We start from the raw sequence: 19,990 nt of genomic DNA, 5'->3' as shown, positions 1-19,990 counted from the left end.
AGGGAGGAGGTACAGGAGCCTGAAGACACACACTCAGCGATTCAGGAACAGCTCCTTCCCCTCTGCCATCAGGGAGGAGGTACAGGAGCCTGAAGACACACACTCAACGATTCAGGAACAGCTTCTTCACCTCTGCCATCAGGGAGGAGGTACAGGAGCCTGAAGACACACACTCAACGATTCAGGAACAGCTTCTTCACCTCTGCCATCAGGGAGGAGGTACAGGAGCCTGAAGACACACACTCAACGATTCAGGAACAGCTCCTTCCCCTCTGCCATCAGGGAGGAGGTACAGGGGCCTGAAGACACACACTCAACGATTCAGGAACAGCTTCTTCCCCTCTGCCATCAGGGAGGAGGTACAGGGGCCTGAAGACACACACTCAGCGATTCAGGAACAGTTTCTTTCCCTCTGCCATCAGGGAGGAGGTACAGGAGCCTGAAGACACACACTCAGCGATTCAGGAACAGCTTCTTCCCCTCTGCCATCAGGGTGGAGGTACAGGTGCCTGAAGACACACACTCAGCGATTCAGGAACAGCTCCTTCCCCTCTGCCATCAGGGAGGAGGTACAGGAGCCTGAAGACACACACTCAACGATTCAGGAACAGCTTCTTCCCCTCTGCCATCTGGGAGGAGGTACAGGAGCCTGAAGACACACACTCAACGATTCAGGAACAGCTTCTTCCCCTCTGCCATCAGGGAGGGGGTACAGGAGCCTGAAGACACACACTCAACGATTCAGGAACAGCTTCTTCCCCTCTGCCATCAGGGAGGAGGTACAGGAGCCTGAAGACACACACTCAACGATTCAGGAACAGCTTCTTCCCCTCTGCCATCAGGGAGGAGGTACAGGAGCCTGAAGACACACACTCAACGATTCAGGAACAGCTTCTTCCCCTCTGCCATCAGGGAGGAGGTACAGGAGCCTGAAGACACACACTCAGCGATTCAGGAACAGCTTCTTCCCCTCTGCCATCAGGGAGGAGGTACAGGAGTCTGAAGACACACACTCAGCGATTCAGGAACAGGAATGGACAATGAACCCTTGAACACTAACACAGTACTTTCTCCTCTCGTTTTGCATTACATATTTAATGTAAATGTTTATATTGTTACGAACCCCGTAACTGGGTCACTTATCAGCAAAGATAGAGACGTCCGTTGGAGTCTGATGATACTATTTTTAACAGTATTTATTAGCAAAAATACACAAAAATAATATCAATGCAAATATACAGATAATATACGTCGTCAATACTAAACCTAAAAGTGCGGGTATAATAATAATCAATAAGAAATAAGCTCTATCGTTGTCTAGGGGATAATGAATTGTCCGATGGAAATATAAAGTTCAGTTCAGTTCAGACAGGCTGCAGACATTGCTTGTTTATCGCTGTGTTGTAATTGTTGGAGAGAGAGAGAGAAAGAGAAAAACTCGCCGACTTTCCTTGGTACAGTCTTGATCCGTATCCGTCCTTTAGCTGGACTGTTCCGTGATGAGCCCACCACCCAGGCAAGGGAGGACGCGCACACGAGCCCCCACCGGCTTTCGCTATAAAACGCTGTCACGGGATTTCTAGCGTTTCTCCTGGTGCGTCTAAAGGGGTTGTTCCCCAGACCCCTCTTTTATCCTCACTCACGGGGTCTCAGATGTCAATCAGGCTGGGATGATGCAATCCCTCAACCAGACCACTCCGGTTATCCCCTGAGGGGTTTCAATGAATAGTACAGTACTCAATACACAATTCCTTCTCCAAGAGACAATAATAGTAATCAGTGGTTCCGTTCCGCTGATGTCAGGAGACATTCCACCTGGTTGTGTATTCTGCATCTCTCTCTCTCTCTCTCTCTCTCTCTCGTTTCCTGGGTCTCAGACCCAAAATAATAGCGATCCTGCGATTCTCAAAAAGGAGGGGGCAACTTTGCACCCTTCGGCCCCTCAGAGTTGCTCCACATTCGTAACAATATATACATAGATATACAGAGATACACATTTCTTTCTGTAAACACAATTTTATCATTATGTATCCCAACAACAAATTTCTCAACATGTGCTTTTGGGATGATGTGTTGGGCTGGGTGGGGTTTGGTATGTTGGGGGTATACAGGGGGCATATTGGGGCAGGGGGAGGGGTGTTGTGCAGGGGTTGGGTTGTTGGTTTGGGGTGTATTAGGGCAAGAGAGGTGTGTTGGGTGGGGAGTGTATTGTGACAGGTAGAGGGGTGTATGGGACGGGGGAGGGGTGTTGGGGGTGTATTGGATGGGGAAGGGGTGTTGAGTGGGGGTACACTGGGACGAGGGAGGGGTGTTGGTTGGGGTAAACTGGGACGAGGGAGGGGTGTTGGGTGGAGGAGTGTATGGGACAGTGGGAGGGGTGTTGGGGTGTATTGGATGGGGAAGGGGTGTTGGTTGGGGTACACTGGGACAAGGGAGGGGTGTTGGGTGGAGGTTGTACTGGGGCATAGGGAGGGGTATATGGGATAGGAGGGGGTGTATTGGGGTAGGAGAATGGGCAAGAGGGGTGTTGAGTTTGGGTGTACTGGGACAAGGGAGGGGTGTATTGGGGTAGGTAAAGAGGTGTACTGGGCTAAGGGAGAGGTGTTGTGTGGGCGATGTATTGGGGTATGGGAAGGGGTGTATGGGATAGGAGAGGGGTGTTGGGTGGGGTGTACTGGGGCATGGGGAGGGGTGTATTGGGGTAGGTAAAGAGGTGTACTGGGCTAAGGGAGAGGTGTTGTGTGGGCGATGTATTGGGGTATGGGAAGGGGTGTATGGGATAGGAGAGGGGTGTTGGGTGGGGTGTACTGGGACAAGGGAGGGGTGTATTGGGGTAGGTAAAGAGGTGTACTGGGCTAAGGGAGAGGTGTTGTGTGGGCGATGTATTGGGGTATGGGAAGGGGTGTATGGGATAGGAGAGGGGTGTTGGGTGGGGTGTACTGGGACAAGGGAGGGGTGTATTGGGGTAGGTAAAGAGGTGTACTGGGCTAAGGGAGAGGTGTTGTGTGGGCGATGTACTGGGGCACGGGGAGGAGTGTATGGGATAGGAGAGGGGTGTTGGGTGGGGTGTACTGGGGCATGGGGAGGAGTGTATTGGGGTAGGTAGGTGTACTGGGCTAAGGGAGAGGTGTTGTGTGGGCGATGTATTGGGGTATGGGAAGGGGTGTATGGGATAGGAGAGGGGTGTTGGGTGGGGTGTACTGGGACAAGGGAGGGGTGTATTGGGGTAGGTAAAGAGGTGTACTGGGCTAAGGGAGAGGTGTTGTGTGGGCGATGTATTGGGGTATGGGAAGGGGTGTATGGGATAGGAGAGGGGTGTTGGGTGGGGTGTACTGGGGCATGGGGAGGAGTGTATGGGCTAGGAGAGGGGTTTGGGTGGGGTTGTGTTGGGGCAGGGTGGGATGTTTGAGGGGGGCTTTGTTGGGGTAGGGGAGGGGTGAAAGACACACATTGGGGTATACAGCCCCCAGAGCCCCTGGTCTAACCCACCGTTCTCTCTCGTCTCAGACCCCTGGAGCTCCGGAGGGTAAACGATCAGCTGATGCTCCTGGAGAGATCGTTCCTTGACCCCAACGCCTTCCCAGACCAGCTCTACTACCGGTACGTCCGCTAACCACCCACACCCATCTTCAACTCTCCTCTCAGACCAGACCAATGCCTTCCCAGACCAGCTCTACTACTGGTACGTCTGCTAACCACCCACACCCATCTTCAACTCTCCTCTCAGACCAGACCAACGCCTTCCCAGACCAGCTCTACTACTGGTACGTCTGCTAACCACCCACACCCATCTTCAACTCTCCTCTCAGACCAGACCAATGCCTTCCCAGACCAGCTCTACTCCCGGTACGTCTGCTAACCGTCACTCACACCCATCTTCAACTCTCCTCTCAGACCAGACCAACGCCTTCCCAGACCAGCTCTACTCCCAGTACGTCCGCTAACCGTCACCCACACCCATCTTCAACTCTCCTCTCAGACCAGACCAACGCCTTCCCAGACCAGCTCTACTACTGGTACGTCTGCTAACCACCCACACCCATCTTCAACTCTCCTCTCAGACCAGACCAATGCCTTCCCAGACCAGCTCTACTCCCGGTACGTCTGCAAACCATCACCCACACCCATCTTCAACTCTCCTCTCAGACCAGACCAATGCCTTCCCAGACCAGCTCTACTCCCGGTACGTCTGCTAACCGTCACTCACACCCATCTTCAACTCTCCTCTCAGACCAGACCAACGCCTTCCCAGACCAGCTCTACTCCCGGTACGTCTGCTAACCGTCACTCACACCCATCTTCAACCCTCCTCTCAGACCAGACCAACGCCTTCCCAGACCAGCTCTACTCCCGGTACGTCTGCTAACCGTCACCCACACCCATCTTCAACTCTCCTCTCAGACCAGACCAACGCCTTCCCAGACCAGCTCTACTACTGGTACGTCTGCTAACCGTCACCCACACCCATCTTCAACTCTCCTCTCAGACCAGACCAACGCCTTCCCAGACCAGCTCTACTCCCGGTACGTCTGCTAACCGCCACTCACCCACACCCATCTTCAACTCTCCTCTCAGACCAGACCAATGCCTTCCCAGACCAGCTCTACTCCCGGTACGTCTGCTAAACACCCACACCCATCTTCAACTCTCCTCTCAGACCAGACCAACGCCTTCCCAGACCAGCTCTACTCCCGGTACGTCTGCTAAACACCCACACCCATCTTCAACTCTCCTCTCAGACCAGACCAATGCCTTCCCAGACCAGCTCTACTACTGGTACGTCTGCTAAACACCCACACCCATCTTCAACCCTCCTCTCAGACCAGACCAATGCCTTCCCAGACCAGCTCTACTCCCGGTACGTCTGCAAACCATCACCCACACCCATCTTCAACCCTCCTCTCAGACCAGACCAACGCCTTCCCAGACCAGCTCTACTCCCGGTACGTCTGCTAAACACCCACACCCATCTTCAACTCTCCTCTCAGACCAGACCAATGCCTTCCCAGACCAGCTCTACTACTGGTACGTCTGCTAAACACCCACACCCATCTTCAACTCTCCTCTCAGACCAGACCAATGCCTTCCCAGACCAGCTCTACTCCCGGTACGTCTGCTAAACACCCACACCCATCTTCAACTCTCCTCTCAGACCAGACCAACGCCTTCCCAGACCAGCTCTACTCCCGGTACGTCTGCTAAACACCCACACCCATCTTCAACTCTCCTCTCAGACCAGACCAACGCCTTCCCAGACCAGCTCTACTCCCGGTACGTCTGCTAACCGCCACTCACCCATCTTCAACTCTCCTCTCAGACCAGACCAACGCCTTCCCAGACCAGCTCTACTCCCGGTACGTCTGCTAAACACCCACACCCATCTTCAACTCTCCTCTCAGACCAGACCAATGCCTTCCCAGACCAGCTCTACTCCCGGTACGTCTGCTAACCGCCACTCACCCACACACACGCACCCACAGACCCACTCTTCAACTCTCCTGTCACTGCAATGTCCTTCTACCCCCCACCAATGGGAACTCTCTCCCCCCCCCCCTTCCCCCACCGATGCGTCCCTCTTCCTCTCTTACATTCCCATACCCCTCTGATGGGTGGGTCTCTCTCTCTCTCTTTCTTCCATACCCCTCTGATGGGTCTCTCTCTCTCTTCTACCCCACTGACGGGAGTCTCTCTCTCTTCTACCCCACTGATGGGGGTCTCTCTCTCTTCTACTCCACTGACGGGAGTCTCTCTCTGTCTCGGTGATTACCTCCAGCACTGATGGCGGTCTCTCGTTTTGCCCGCAGCCATGTCCTCTACGCCTCGCGGAGCTCTCCCGTGCGGACATTCCCGGGGCTGGCGGACGCCGTGCAGCAGGCCCTGGCATCAGCGGAACCTTCCGCCTGGGACGCCGTCCGAAAACACCTGACCATCCTCATCCACGCGCTGGACAGTGCGGCCTCCACCCTCGACGGCCCACTGCCTGACTAACGGACCGGGCAATTCCCCTCACCCCATGGCCCACAGGCCACTCCCCGTGCCCCTGCCCTCTGCCAACCTTCGTGTAACTCCCTCACGAAGCTGGCCCTCAAGTACCCATCCCGTCACGGTAGCGTAGCAGTTCAATCCTGTAAGAGGTCACAGGCCCTCCCCGTGCGTCTCCCTCCGAGTGCTCCAGGTTCCCCCCACACTGATCTTTGTAAACTGCCCTGTGATTAGGAGAGGGTTAAATCGTCGGGTGGCTGGGCAGCTCGGCTCGAAAGGCCAGAATAAACAAATAAATCTCCTGTCATTTGCACCGTGCATCTATGCTGGTGAGCCTGCTTCTTACAGCCCCTCGTCTCCACCACCACCTTCAGTGTCTTCCTGATCCCAGTGCCCCTCTGTGGGAAAGGAATTCCTCCTCGATCCCCCTACACCAGCGCAAATATAAACTGAGGGAGCCTGAGACTTCTGCACAGGACTGTAGTAATTTTATGTATCGCACTGTACTGCTGTCATATAAAAAACAAATTCCCTGCCATGTGTGAGTGATGATAAACCTGATTCTGATCTGGGTCTCTATTGTGGACTGAGAGTGGGAAGGGGGCAGGGAGAGGGGAATCATGGTTGGGAAAAGGGGAAGGGAGAGGGGAGTGAGTGGGAAGCACCAGAGAGACATTCTGTAATGATCAATGAACCAATTGTTTGGAATCAAATGACCTTGCCTGGTGTCTCAGGGCTGGGTGTGTCTGTACCCACCCCTGACACTCCTTCTCTGCCCCCTGTCACAAAAAAAACAAATTTCCTGACGTGTGTGAGTGATGATAAACCTGATTCTGATCTGGGTCTCTATTGTGGACTGAGAGTGGGAAGGGGGCAGGGAGAGGGGAATGATGGTGTGTCTGTACCTGTGACGTGTGTGAGTGATGATAAACCTGATTCTGATCTGGGTCTCTATTGTGGACTGAGAGTGGGAAGGGGGCAGGGAGAGGGGAATGATGGAGTGTCTGTACCTGTGACGTGTGTGAGTGATGATAAACCTGATTCTGATCTGGGTCTCTATTGTGGACTGAGAGTGGGAAGGGGGCAGGGAGAGGGGAATCATGGTTGGGAAAAGGGGAAGGGAGAGGGGAGGGATGACGTTGAGGGATGTACAGGGATTCCTCAAGGACAAGGTGCATGTTGCAGGGCGTGAAGAAGGCCTGGAGGGGTTCACCTCATTAACCAGGGCAGAAACCATCAGACTAGGGGCACGATGAGACTGTTCACTTTGGGTCTGCTCCACCATTCCATCATGGCTGATGCATTATCCCTCTCAACCCCATTCGGAATCTGAATCCCAAATCATATCACCGGAATACAGTATGTCAGGAAATCTGTTGTTATGTGGCAGCACGACTTCGCAAGTCAGAATAATGAAAGCTGGCAATTACAATAAGCATGTATAAAATAGATTAAATGAGCAGTTCATAAAAGGGGAATTAGTGAGGTGGTGTTCATGGGTTCAATGTCCATTCAGAAATCTGATTGCAGAGGGCACTCAACCAATCAAACATCCCTTTTATTTGTGCATGAGGTGACACACACACTCAATGACTCAAACATCCCTTGTGCATGAGGTGAACACACACTCAATGACTCAAACATCCCTTGTGCATGAGGTGAACACACACTCAATGACTCAAACATCCCTTGTGCATGAGGTGAACACACACTCAATGACTCAAACATCCCTTGTGCATGAGGTGAACACACACTCAATGACTCAAACATCCCTTGTGCATGAGGTGAACACACTCAATGACTCAAACATCCTTTGTGCATGAGGTGAACACACACTCAATGACTCAAACATCCCTTGTGCATGAGGTGAACACACACTCAATGACTCAAACATCCCTTGTGCATGAGGTGAACACACACTCGACGACTCAAACATCGCTTGTGCATGAGGTGAACACACTCAATGACTCAAACATCCTTTGTGCACGAGGTGAACACACACTCAATGACTCAAACATCCCTTGTGCACGAGGTGAACACACACTCGATGACTCAAACATCCCTTGTGCATGAGGTGAACACACACTCCATGACTCAAACATCCCTTGTGCATGAGGTGAACACACACTCGATGACTCAAACATCCCTTGTTTGTGCACGAGGTGAACACACACTCAATGACTCAAACATCCCTTGTGCACGAGGTGAACACACACTCAATGACTCAAACATCCCTTGTGCACGAGGTGAACACACACTCGACGACTCAAACATCGCTTGTGCACGAGGTGAACACACACTCAATGACTCAAACATCCTTTGTGCACGAGGTGAACACACACTCAATGACTCAAACATCCCTTGTGCACGAGGTGAACACACACTCGATGACTCAAACATCCCTTGTGCACGAGGTGAACACACACTCGATGACTCAAACATCCCTTGTGCATGAGGTGAACACACACTCCATGACTCAAACATCCCTTGTGCATGAGGTGAACACACACTCGATGACTCAAACATCCCTTGTTTGTGCACGAGGTGAACACACACTCAATGACTCAAACATCCCTTGTGCACGAGGTGAACACACACTCAATGACTCAAACATCCCTTGTGCACGAGGTGAACACACACTCGACGACTCAAACATCGCTTGTGCACGAGGTGAACACACACTCAATGACTCAAACATCCTTTGTGCACGAGGTGAACACACACTCGATGACTCAAACATCTCTTGTGCACGAGGTGAACACACACTCGACGACTCAAACATCTCTTGTGCACGAGGTGAACACACACTCGACGACTCAAACATCCCTTGTACTGTACTTGTGCATGAGGTGAACAACATGGCCCCTGTCACCCACACTGTTGTGGCCTGAACAGAAAACCACTATTTTATATACAAATGGCTGATCAGTTATCAATAGAGCTGTTAAAGTCAATTGAAACTTCAGACAGCCCATGATATGTGGATTTTCTAGTGTAGTCTGTTTTGTCATATGCTTTTGTGATATCATTCTGGAGGAACGTTGTCTCATCTAAACTGAACCTGAATCTGAATCTGAAATGGCTTATCAGTTATCGATAGAGCTGTTAAAGTCAATTGAAACTTCAGACAGCCCATGATACTTTGAAGTTAGTCATCCCGATGGAGCCTTAGTTGTTGGGCATATTTTACATGCGTCCGTGATCCTATCGCAACCATCTCAGGAACCCTGTATCGTGTGAAAGGACACTGTCTTTGGAAGACCTTTCTGGAAAAGTCTCAGCACAGGGGCCTCGCTCATCCGGTTTGAGAACACACCTGAGCCGATCTTGTCTGTAGTAAGCAGGGTTGTCTCTGCCAGTCTCATTTCAAGGGCCCAGGCGATGCCCGCCTTATCGTGACTTTGACGCTTACGGGCTGCCCCCAGCACACCCCTCGCCCATTTCACCTGATGCAAACAGCACACTTCACAGTCTGTCCACGTGACAAGCAAAGCTAATCTCTCTTTATCCCCAGATAATCTTGCAATAACTGTAATTCGCCAACCGGAGCAACAGGTCAACGGCAGATGCCATCTGTCTGGCACTACGTTCCTCCTTAGAACACCTGGAGAATAAAGACACATACGTAAGGCTCCTTTTCATCGACTACAGCTCTGCGTTTAATACCATCATTCCAAATAAACTGATTCCTAAGCTCCGGAACCTGGGTCTTAGCACTCAGATCTGCAGCTGGATCTTCAGCTTCCTCACAGACAGGACCCAGGCTGTAAAGATTGGGGACAAGCTCTCCTCTACAATCACTCTGAGCACCGGTGCCCCACAAGGTTGTGTACTCAGCCCCCTGCTGTACTCACTGTACTCCCATGATTGTGTAGCCAAGTTTCCATCAAACTCAATACATAAGTTTGCTGATGACACAATTGTAGGGCCGTATCTCGGGTAATGATGAGTCGGAGTACAGGGAGGAAATTAAGAACCTGGTGGCATGGTGCGAAGACAATAACCTATCCCTCAACGTCAGCGAGACGAAGGAATTGGTTGTTGACTTTGGAAGGAGTAGCGGACCGCACGACCCCATCTACGTCGATGGTGCCACACGTCACGACAGTGGTGTGCAGATGAACATCAATACGTTGAAGCTTGAAGTGGACGGACTTCAGAAAGAGCAGAAGACCAGGAACACACACTCAATAAGCACAGAAACGGCAGAGCAGACTCCAGGGGCCGGACGACCTAATTCAGTTCCTTTGGGCTGCAGCCTCACGATTGGCGAATGAGACATCTGCAGGAATGGAGAGGTGTCCGGGAGTACCTAATAAAGTGGCCACTATGTCACACAGCGGGGGAATATTAGCATAGGACCGATGGATTGGCATTACAGATGTGCATCTGAATGATCAGAAAATCTTTACAGTCACCAAATCAACGTAAATATTATAAAAAATTAAATTATAAATCATACTTAGAAAATAGAAAAGGGGAAGTAAGGTAGTGCAAGTCAAGTCCGGATATTTGGAAGGTACGGCCCAGATCCGGGTCAGGATCCGTTCAGCAGTCTTATCACAGTTGGAAAGAAGCTGTTCCCAAATCTGGCCATACAAATCTTCATGCTCCTGAACCTTCTCCCGGAGGGAAGAGGGACAAAAAGTGTGTTGGCTGGGTGGGTCGTGTCCTTGATTATCCTGGCAACACTGCTCCGACAGCGTGCGGTGTAAAGTGAGTCCAAGGATGGAAGATTGGTTTGTATGATGTGCTGGGCTATGTTCACGATCTTCTGCAGCTTCTTCCAGTCTTGGACAGGACAACTTCCATACCAGGTTGTGATGCACCCTAGAAGAATGCTTTCTACGGTGCATCTATAAAAATCAGTGAGGGTTTTAGTGGACAGGCCAAATTTCTTCAGCTTTCTCAGGAAGTAAAGGCGCTGGTGGGCCTTCTTGGCAGTGGACTCTGCTTGGTTAGACCAAGTCAGGTCATTGGTGATATTCACCCCGAGGAACTTAAAGCTTTTGACATGTTCCACCTGCACACCTAATAAAGTGGTTACTGAGTGTGGACACATGGAACACCTGATCATACCCTGATTCTCTCTCGCTTACACATCCACACCCCAACTCTCTCACATCATACTCAAGCACACAGCAACAGTCTCTCTCTCTCTCTCCCTCTCATACAGACGAGCATTTCACTCAGCTCTGATTCTCGGTCCCAGAATCAGATTCTGAACCCACAGTTGAACAGGATTAAAAGAGCAGAGTCCTAGTCTCGGCATTTCCAAAGAGTGAGTGCCATTGCCCCACCACCTCATCTGGGGGAGAATCTCCTGCCCCTCTCCTCCCACACCCTCTGCCAAGAAGAGAGCTTCCTTGCTGTCTGCACTCTCTCAGCCACCTCGCTCCCTCCCCTCGGATCGGAAACACTCTTTCCATCTGGGTGAAATGACGGCCCATGGAGGGGACTCAGCAGGTCAGGCCGTGCCCATGGAGGGGACTCAGCAGGTCAGACAGTGCCCATGGAGGGGACTCAGCAGGTCAGACAGTGCCCATGGAGGGGACTCAGCAGGTCGGACAGTGCCCATGGAGGGGACTCAGCAGGTCAGACAGTGCCCATGGAGGGGACTCAACAGCTCAGACAGTGCCCATGGAGGGGACACCGCAGGTCAGACAGTGCCCATGGAGGGGACTCAGCAGGTCAGACAGTGCCCATGGAGGGGACTCAGCAGCTCAGACAGTGCCCATGGAGGGGACTCAGCAGGTCAGACAGTGCCCGTGGAGGGGACTCAGCAGGTCAGGCCGTGCCCATGGAGGGGACTCAGCAGGTCAGACAGTGCCCATGGAGGGGACTCAGCAGGTCAGACAGTGCCCATGGAGGGGACTCAGCAGGTCGGACAGTGCCCATGGAGGGGACTCAGCAGGTCAGACAGTGCCCATGGAGGGGACTCAACAGCTCAGACAGTGCCCATGGAGGGGACACCGCAGGTCAGACAGTGCCCATGGAGGGGACTCAGCAGGTCAGACAGTGCCCATGGAGGGGACTCAGCAGCTCAGACAGTGCCCATGGAGGGGACTCAGCAGCTCAGACAGTGCCCATGGAGGGGACTCAGCAGGTCAGACAGTGCCCATGGAGGGGACTCAGCAGGTCAGGCAGTGCCCATGGAGGGGACTCAGCAGGTCAGGCAGTGCCCATGGAGGGGACTCAGCAGGTTAGGCAGTGCCCATGGAGGGGACTCAGCAGGTCGGACAGTGCCCATGGAGGGGACTCAGCAGGTCCGGCAGTGCCCATGGAGGGGACTCAGCAGGTCCGGCAGTGCCCATGGAGGGGACTCAGCAGGTCAGACAGTGCCCATGGAGGGGACTCAGCAGGTCAGACAGTGCCCATGGAGGGGACTCAGCAGGTCGGACAGTGCCCATGGAGGGGACTCAGCAGGTCAGACAGTGCCCATGGAGGGGACTCAGCAGGTCAGACAGTGCCCATGGAGGGGACTCAGCAGGTCAGACAGTGCCCATGGAGGGGACTCAGCAGGTCAGGCAGTGCCCATGGAGGGGACTCAGCAGGTCAGACAGTGCCCAGGGAGGCGACTCAGCAGGTCAGACAGTGCCCATGGAGGGGACACCGCAGGTCGGACAGTGCCCATGGAGGGGACACCGCAGGTCAGACAGTGCCCATGGAGGGGACACAGCAGGTCAGACAGTGCCCATGGAGGGGACTCAGCAGGTCGGACAGTGCCCACGGAGGGGACTCAGCAGGTCAGACAGTGCCCATGGAGGGGACTCAGCAGGTCAGACAGTGCCCACGGAGGGGACTCAGCAGGTCAGACAGTGCCCATGGAGGGGACTCAGCAGGTCAGACAGTGCCCACGGAGGGGACTCAGCAGGTCAGACAGTGCCCATGGAGGGGGCTCAGCAGGTCAGACAGTGCCCATGGAGGGGGCTCAGCAGGTCAGACAGTGCCCATGGAGGGGACTCAGCAGGTCGGACAGTGCCCATGGAGGGGACTCAGCAGGTCAGACAGTGCCCACGGAGGGGACTCAGCAGGTCAGACAGTGCCCATGGAGGGGACACAGCAGGTCGGACAGTGCCCACGGAGGGGAATCAGCAGGTCAGACAGTGCCCATGGAGGGGACACAGCAGGTCGGACAGTGCCCATGGAGGGGACTCAGCAGGTCAGACAGTGCCCATGGAGGGGACTCAGCAGGTCAGGCAGTGCCCATGGAGGGGACTCAGCAGGTCGGGCAGTGCCCATGGAGGGGACTCAGCAGGTCAGGCAGTGCCCATGGAGGGGACTCAGCAGGTCGGACAGTGCCCATGTAGGGGACTCAGCAGGTCGGACAGTGCCCATGGAGGGGACTCAGCAGGTCAGACAGTGCCCATGGAGGGGACTCAGCAGGTCGGACAGTGCCCATGGAGGGGACTCAGCAGGTCAGACAGTGCCCATGGAGGGGACTCAGCAGGTCGGACAGTGCCCATGGAGGGGACTCAGCAGGTCAGACAGTGCCCATGGAGGGGACTCAGCAGGTCAGACAGTGCCCATGGAGGGGACTCAGCAGGTCGGACAGTGCCCATGGAGGGGACTCAGCAGGTCGGACAGTGCCCATGGAGGGGACACAGCAGGTCGGACAGTCCCCATGGAGGGGACTCAGCAGGTCGGACAGTGCCCATGGAGGGGACTCAGCAGGTCAGACAGTGCCCACGGAGGGGACTCAGCAGGTCAGGCAGTGCCCATGGAGGGGACTCAGCAGGTCAGGCAGTGCCCACGGAGGGGACTCAGCAGGTCAGACAGTGCCCACGGAGGGGACTCAGCAGGTCAGACAGTGCCCATGGAGGGGACTCAGCAGCTCAGACAGTGCCCATGGAGGGGACTCAGCAGCTCAGACAGTGCCCATGGAGGGGACTCAGCAGGTCAGACAGTGCCCATGGAGGGGACTCAGCAGGTCAGACAGTGCCCATGGAGGGGACACAGCAGGTCAGACAGTGCCCATGGAGGGGACTCAGCAGGTCAGACAGTGCCCATGGAGGGGACTCAGCAGGTCGGACAGTGCCCATGGAGGGGACACAGCAGGTCGGACAGTCCCCATGGAGGGGACTCAGCAGGTCAGACAGTGCCCATGGAGGGGACTCAGCAGGTCAGACAGTGCCCACGGAGGGGACTCAGCAGGTCAGGCAGTGCCCATGGAGGGGACTCAGCAGGTCAGACAGTGCCCACGGAGGGGACTCAGCAGGTCAGACAGTGCCCACGGAGGGGACTCAGCAGGTCAGGCAGTGCCCACGGAGGGGACTCAGCAGGTCAGGCAGTGCCCATGGAGGGGACACAGCAGGTCGGACAGTGCCCACGGAGGGGACTCAGCAGGTCAGACAGTGCCCACGGAGGGGACTCAGCAGGTCAGACAGTGCCCATGGAGGGGACTCAGCAGGTCAGACAGTGCCCATGGAGGGGACTCAGCAGGTCGGACAGTGCCCACGGAGGGGACTCAGCAGGTCAGACAGTGCCCATGGAGGGGACTCAGCAGCTCAGACAGTGCCCACGGAGGGGACACCGCAGGTCAGACAGTGCCCACGGAGGGGACTCAGCACGTCAGACAGTGCCCACGGAGGGGACTCAGCAGGTCAGACAGTGCCCATGGAGGGGACTCAGCAGCTCAGACAGTGCCCACGGAGGGGACTCAGCACGTCAGACAGTGCCCACGGAGGGGACTCAGCAGGTCAGGCAGTGCCCATGGAGGGGACTCAGCAGCTCAGACAGTGCCCATGGAGGGGACTCAGCAGGTCAGACAGTGCCCATGGAGGGGACTCAGCAGCTCAGGCAGTGCCCATGGAGGGGACTCAGCAGGTCAGACAGTGCCCATGGAGGGGACTCGGCAGGTCAGACAGTGCCCATGGAGGGGACTCAGCAGGTCAGACAGTGCCCACGGAGGGGACTCAGCAGGTTCAGGAACAGTTATTACCCCTCAACCATCAGGCTCATGAACCAGTGAGGATAACCTCAACTCTGAACTGATTCCATCGGGAAGGAGGTACAGGAGCCTCAGGTCCCACACCACCAGGTTCAGGAACAGTTATTACCCCTCAACCATCAGGCTCCTGAACCAGTGGGGATAACCTCAACTCTGAACTGATTCCATCGGGAAGGAGGTACAGGAGCCTCAGGTCCCACACCACCAGGTTCAGGAACAGTTATTACCCCTCAACCATCAGCCTCCTGAACCAGTGAGGATAACCTCAACTCTGAACTGATTCCATCGGGAAGGAGGTACAGGAGCCTCAGGTCCCACACCACCAGGTTCAGGAACAGTTATTACCCCTCAACCACCAGGCTCCTGAACCAGTGAGGATCACCTCAACTCTGAACTGATTCCATCGGGAAGGAGGTACAGGAGCCTCATGTCCCACACCACCAGGTTCAGGAACAGTTATTACCCCTCAGCCATCAGGCTCCTGAACCAGTGAGGATAACCTCAACTCTGAACTGATTCCATCGGGAAGGAGGTACAGGAGCCTCAGGTCCCACACCACCAGGTTCAGGAACAGTTATTACCCCTCAACCATCAGCCTCCTGAACCAGTGAGGATAACCTCAACTCTGAACTGATTCCATCGGGAAGGAGGTACAGGAGCCTCAGGTCCCACACCACCAGGTTCAGGAACAGTTATTACCCCTCAACCATCAGGCTCCTGAGCCAGTGAGGATAAACTCAACTCTGAACTGATTCCATCGGGAAGGAGGTACAGGAGCCTCATGTCCCACACCACCAGGTTCATGAACAGTTATTACCCCTCAACCATCAGGATCCTGAACCAGTGAGGATAACCTCAACTCTGAACTGATTCCATCGGGAAGGAGGTACAGGAGCCTCAGGTCCCACACCACCAGGTTCAGGAACAGTTATTACCCCTCAACCATCAGGATCCTGAACCAGTGAGGATAACCTCAACTCTGAACTGATTCCATTGGGAAGGAGGTACAGGAGCCTCAGGTCCCACACCACCAGGTTCAGGAACAGTTATTACCCCTCAACCATCAGGCTCCTGAACCAGTGAGGATAACCTCAACTCTGAACTGATTCCATTGGGAAGGAGGTACAGGAGCCTCAGGTCCCACACCACCAGGTTCAGGAACAGTTATTACCCCTCAACCATCAGCCTCCTGAACCAGTGAGGATAACCTCAACTCTGAACTGATTCCATCGGGAAGGAGGTACAGGAGCCTCAGGTCCCACACCACCAGGTTCAGGAACAGTTATTACTCCTCAACCATCAGCCTCCTGAACCAGTGAGGATAACCTCAACTCTGAACTGATTCCATCGGGAAGGAGGTACAGGAGCCTCAGGTCCCACACCACCAGGTTCAGGAACAGTTATTACCCCTCAACCACCAGGCTCCTGAACCAGTGAGGATCACCTCAACTCTGAACTGATTCCATCGGGAAGGAGGTACAGGAGCCTCAGGTCCCACACCACCAGGTTCAGGAACAGTTATTACCCCTCAACCATCAGGCTCCTGAACCAGAGGGGATAACCTCAACTCTGAACTGATTCCATCGGGAAGGAGGTACAGGAGCCTCAGGTCCCACACCACCAGGTTCAGGAACAGTTATTACCCCTCAACCATCAGGCTCCTGAACCAGTGAGGATAAACTCAACTCTGAACTGATTCCATCCGGAAGGAGGTACAGGAGCCTCAGGTCCCACACCACCAGGTTCAGGAACTGTTATTACCCCTCAACCATCAGGCTCCTGAACCAGTGAGGATAACCTCAACTCTGAACTGATTCCATCGGGAAGGAGGTACAGGAGCCTCAGGTCCCACACCACCAGGTTCAGGAACAGTTATTACCCCTCAACCATCAGGCTCCTGAACCAGTGAGGATAACCTCAACTCTGAACTGATTCCATCGGTTAGGAGGTACAGGAGCCTCAGGTCCCACACCACCAGGTTCAGGAACAGGTATTACCCTCAACCATCAGGGCTCTTGAACAAAAGGGGATAATTACACTCATTTAAGGACTCTTTTATCTTGTTATTTCATGCTCTTGTTATTTATTGCTATGTATTCATATCTGCATTTGCACAGTTTGTTGTTCACTGATCCTGTTAAGATTTGCTGAGGATGCCCACAGAAAAGAATCTCAGGGTTGTATGTGGCGACACTCTGAACTTCCCTCGCTCCCACAACCTATGGACTCACTTTCAAGGACTCTTCATCTCACGTTCTCGATATTTACAGCTTATTTATTTATTCTTAATATTTGTTCCTTTCCATATTTGCACAGTTTGTTGTCTTTTACACTGACTGGTCGATCTTTCATTGATTCTGTTAAGGTTATTTTTCCACTATGGAGTTATTGAGTATAAATCTCAGGGTTATATGTACTTTGATAATAAATTTACTTTCAACAATAAACAGAATACAACAGACAACCAGATTAATTGGAATCACTTTGATTGGAGACACACAATATGCAATATTACAAAATAAATTAACCTGTTGAGTTATTTGAACATTAAGGCTCGAGAGTGTTCGGTCTGGCAGTCAGAGGGGTGGGCGGTCCCAGAGTGCATAGGGCAGATCCCGCTGGTACCCGTCACAGGAGAGGCAGTCACTGTCTGCGGCTGACACGCGGTGAGAGCTACAGCAGCCTGTACACACCTAGAAACCAACACACACTCACACACAGAGACACACACACTCACAGACACAAACACTCACACACAGAGACACACACTCACACACAGGCACACTCACAGACACACACACTGTCACACACACGCATTCACACAAACACACACACATTCACACAAACACACACACATTCACACACACACTCACACAAACACACACAGACACATTCACACAAACACACACACTCACACACACACAGACACATTCACACACACACTCATACACACACACTGTCACACACACACAGTCACACACAGACACACACACATTCACACAAACACACACACACTCACACACACACAGACACATTCACACACACACACAGACACATTCACACACACACACACTCACACACATTCACACAAACACACACACACACACACACACACACAAATACACACTCACATTCACACAAACACACACACTCACACAAACACACACACACACTCACACACACAGAGGCCAACAACAGCAGAGTCAGGAGGCCCTCAGTCTGCATGTTCACAAATCGCTCTGGAGGGTGGACACGACTGTTCAGGGTGGGGGAGACTATCTCACAGCTCAGCTACACTGAGGGTGGAGGAGGAGGGAAGAGAGGGAGGGAGGAGAAAGGACGATGTAAAGGGGAGAGGGAGGAGGGAGAGGGAGGAGGGAGAGGCAGGAGGGAGGGAGGGAGGAGGAGGGAAGAAAGGGGAGGAGGAAGGAGGGAAGAAAAAGAGGGGAGGGTGGGAGTGAGAGCGAGGAGGGGAGGGAGGGAAGGAGGGGAGGAAAGGAGGGAAAATGGAGGGGGAAGGAGGGAGGGAGGAAGGGGACTGGGAGGAGGGATAGAGGAGACAGAACAGAACACCCCACACCCAGCTCCTTGCGTCAACCAGCGAAATCAGATTGCTCCCACGGGGGCCTCACCACTTCAGGGAGAACAACGGGCAGGGTGAGTGGGTGAGGGTCTTGCCCGAGGTTAGATTTTCTCCTCACCCCCACCCCCATTCAACGCCCCCCAGCAGTACAGGCCGGAGGGAGGGGCTGCACTGTCAGGGCCAAAGCTCTCTGTCCCAGTGGTGAGCAGGAAGCTGCTTCAATCGGAGTACATCCCAGCGGTCCGAGGCAGTGGTACAGCCCAAAATCACACTGTTCACACATCTGTCTCCAGTGCGGGGTCCACACTGTCTCCAGTGCGGGGTCCACACTGTCTCCAGTGCGGGGCCCACACATCTGTCTCCAGTGCGGGGATCACTCTGTCTCCAGTGCGGGGTCCACACATCTGTCTCCAGTGTGGGGTCTACACTGTCTCCAGTGCGGGGATCACACTGTCTCCAGTGCGGGGATCACACTGTCTCCAGTGCGGGGTCCACGCTGTCTCCAGTGCGGGGCCCACACATCTGTCTCCAGTGTGGGGATCACACATCTGTCTCCAGTGTGGGGTCACATCTGTCTCCAGTGCAGGGATCACACTGTGTGGACATCCATCCCAATGCAGGGGTTCACACTGCCAGCCCCCACATCTGTGTGTAGTCCAGCCTCTGCGTGGCTAGCCCCTCTCCACCCCACCAGCATGTGGAGTGGAATCAGAGCCCACCCACTGGATCCAGAGAGCAGGGACACTGTGTTTCTTCACAGTGTTTACAGGGAGAACACCCCCGGCAACACCCAGAGCCCTGTAACCCCGGACCCGGGTGCTTGTGGCTGGGCTGGATCCTAACACTGGGGATTCACCACCCCCCCACCCCCAGCGTTCTCTCGCCGCGATTCTGCACTCTATCGGCCAACAGCACTGTGTTAGGACAGGGACAGTCAGTTAGCAAGGTCAGAGTTCTGGAAGACTTTGGATAAAACCGTCACGCATATCTTTGTTCAGGCACGTGGAGGGGGCGTCCGGATAAGGCTCCGAGCGGGGTGGCCTGGAAGCCCCCGAGGGAGCAGGGCACGGTCTTTGGTCCTGGCGATCAGTCAGGGCACACTCTGCAGTCACTGAAAGAGAAAATTGAGGGATACAGTCAGTGATGAACTGTCCAGGACATGCTGTCTTCACACTGCTGCCATCGGGAAGGAGGTACAGGAGCCTCAGGTCCCACACCACCAGGTTCAGGAACAGATATTACCCCTCAACCAGCAGGCTCCTGAACCAGTGAGGATAACCTCAACTCTGAACTGATTCCATCGGGAAGGAGGTACAGGAGCCTCAGGTCCCACACCACCAGGTTCAGGAACAGTTATTACCCCTCAACCATCAGGCTCCTGAACCAGAGGGGATAACCTCAACTCTGAACTGACTCCATCGGGAAGGAGGTACAGGAGCCTCAGGTCCCACACCACCAGGTTCAGGAACAGTTAT

At 54.0% G+C, this 19,990-nt stretch overlaps 2 protein-coding genes across 2 annotated transcripts in view; one reads left to right on the top strand and one right to left on the bottom strand.

Annotated features, from left to right (window-relative positions):
• naaladl1 (N-acetylated alpha-linked acidic dipeptidase like 1) overlaps window positions 1-6,510 on the top strand; it is a 95,285-nt gene extending 88,775 nt beyond the window's left edge. Inside the window, exons 17-18 of the mRNA XM_073031560.1 lie at window positions 3,508-3,600; window positions 5,805-6,510. Of these exons, the coding sequence (XP_072887661.1) occupies window positions 3,508-3,600; window positions 5,805-5,988 (277 nt within the window). The 3' untranslated portion in view covers window positions 5,989-6,510. The remainder of the gene's footprint in view (window positions 1-3,507; window positions 3,601-5,804) is intronic.
• A 12,786-nt stretch (window positions 6,511-19,296) lies between these two features.
• The window catches only part of snx15 (sorting nexin 15), a 44,878-nt gene continuing 44,184 nt past the window's right edge, over window positions 19,297-19,990 (bottom strand). The window contains exon 9 of the mRNA XM_073031558.1: window positions 19,297-19,626. Within this exon, the coding sequence (XP_072887659.1) occupies window positions 19,624-19,626 (3 nt within the window). The 3' untranslated portion in view covers window positions 19,297-19,623. The remainder of the gene's footprint in view (window positions 19,627-19,990) is intronic.

The sequence above is a fragment of the Hemitrygon akajei genome, chromosome 28 (assembly GCF_048418815.1).
Source record: "Hemitrygon akajei chromosome 28, sHemAka1.3, whole genome shotgun sequence".
Lineage (NCBI taxonomy): Eukaryota > Metazoa > Chordata > Chondrichthyes > Myliobatiformes > Dasyatidae > Hemitrygon > Hemitrygon akajei.
Note: the sequence above shows the minus strand (reverse complement) of the source record. Positions and strands in the feature narration are given on the sequence as shown.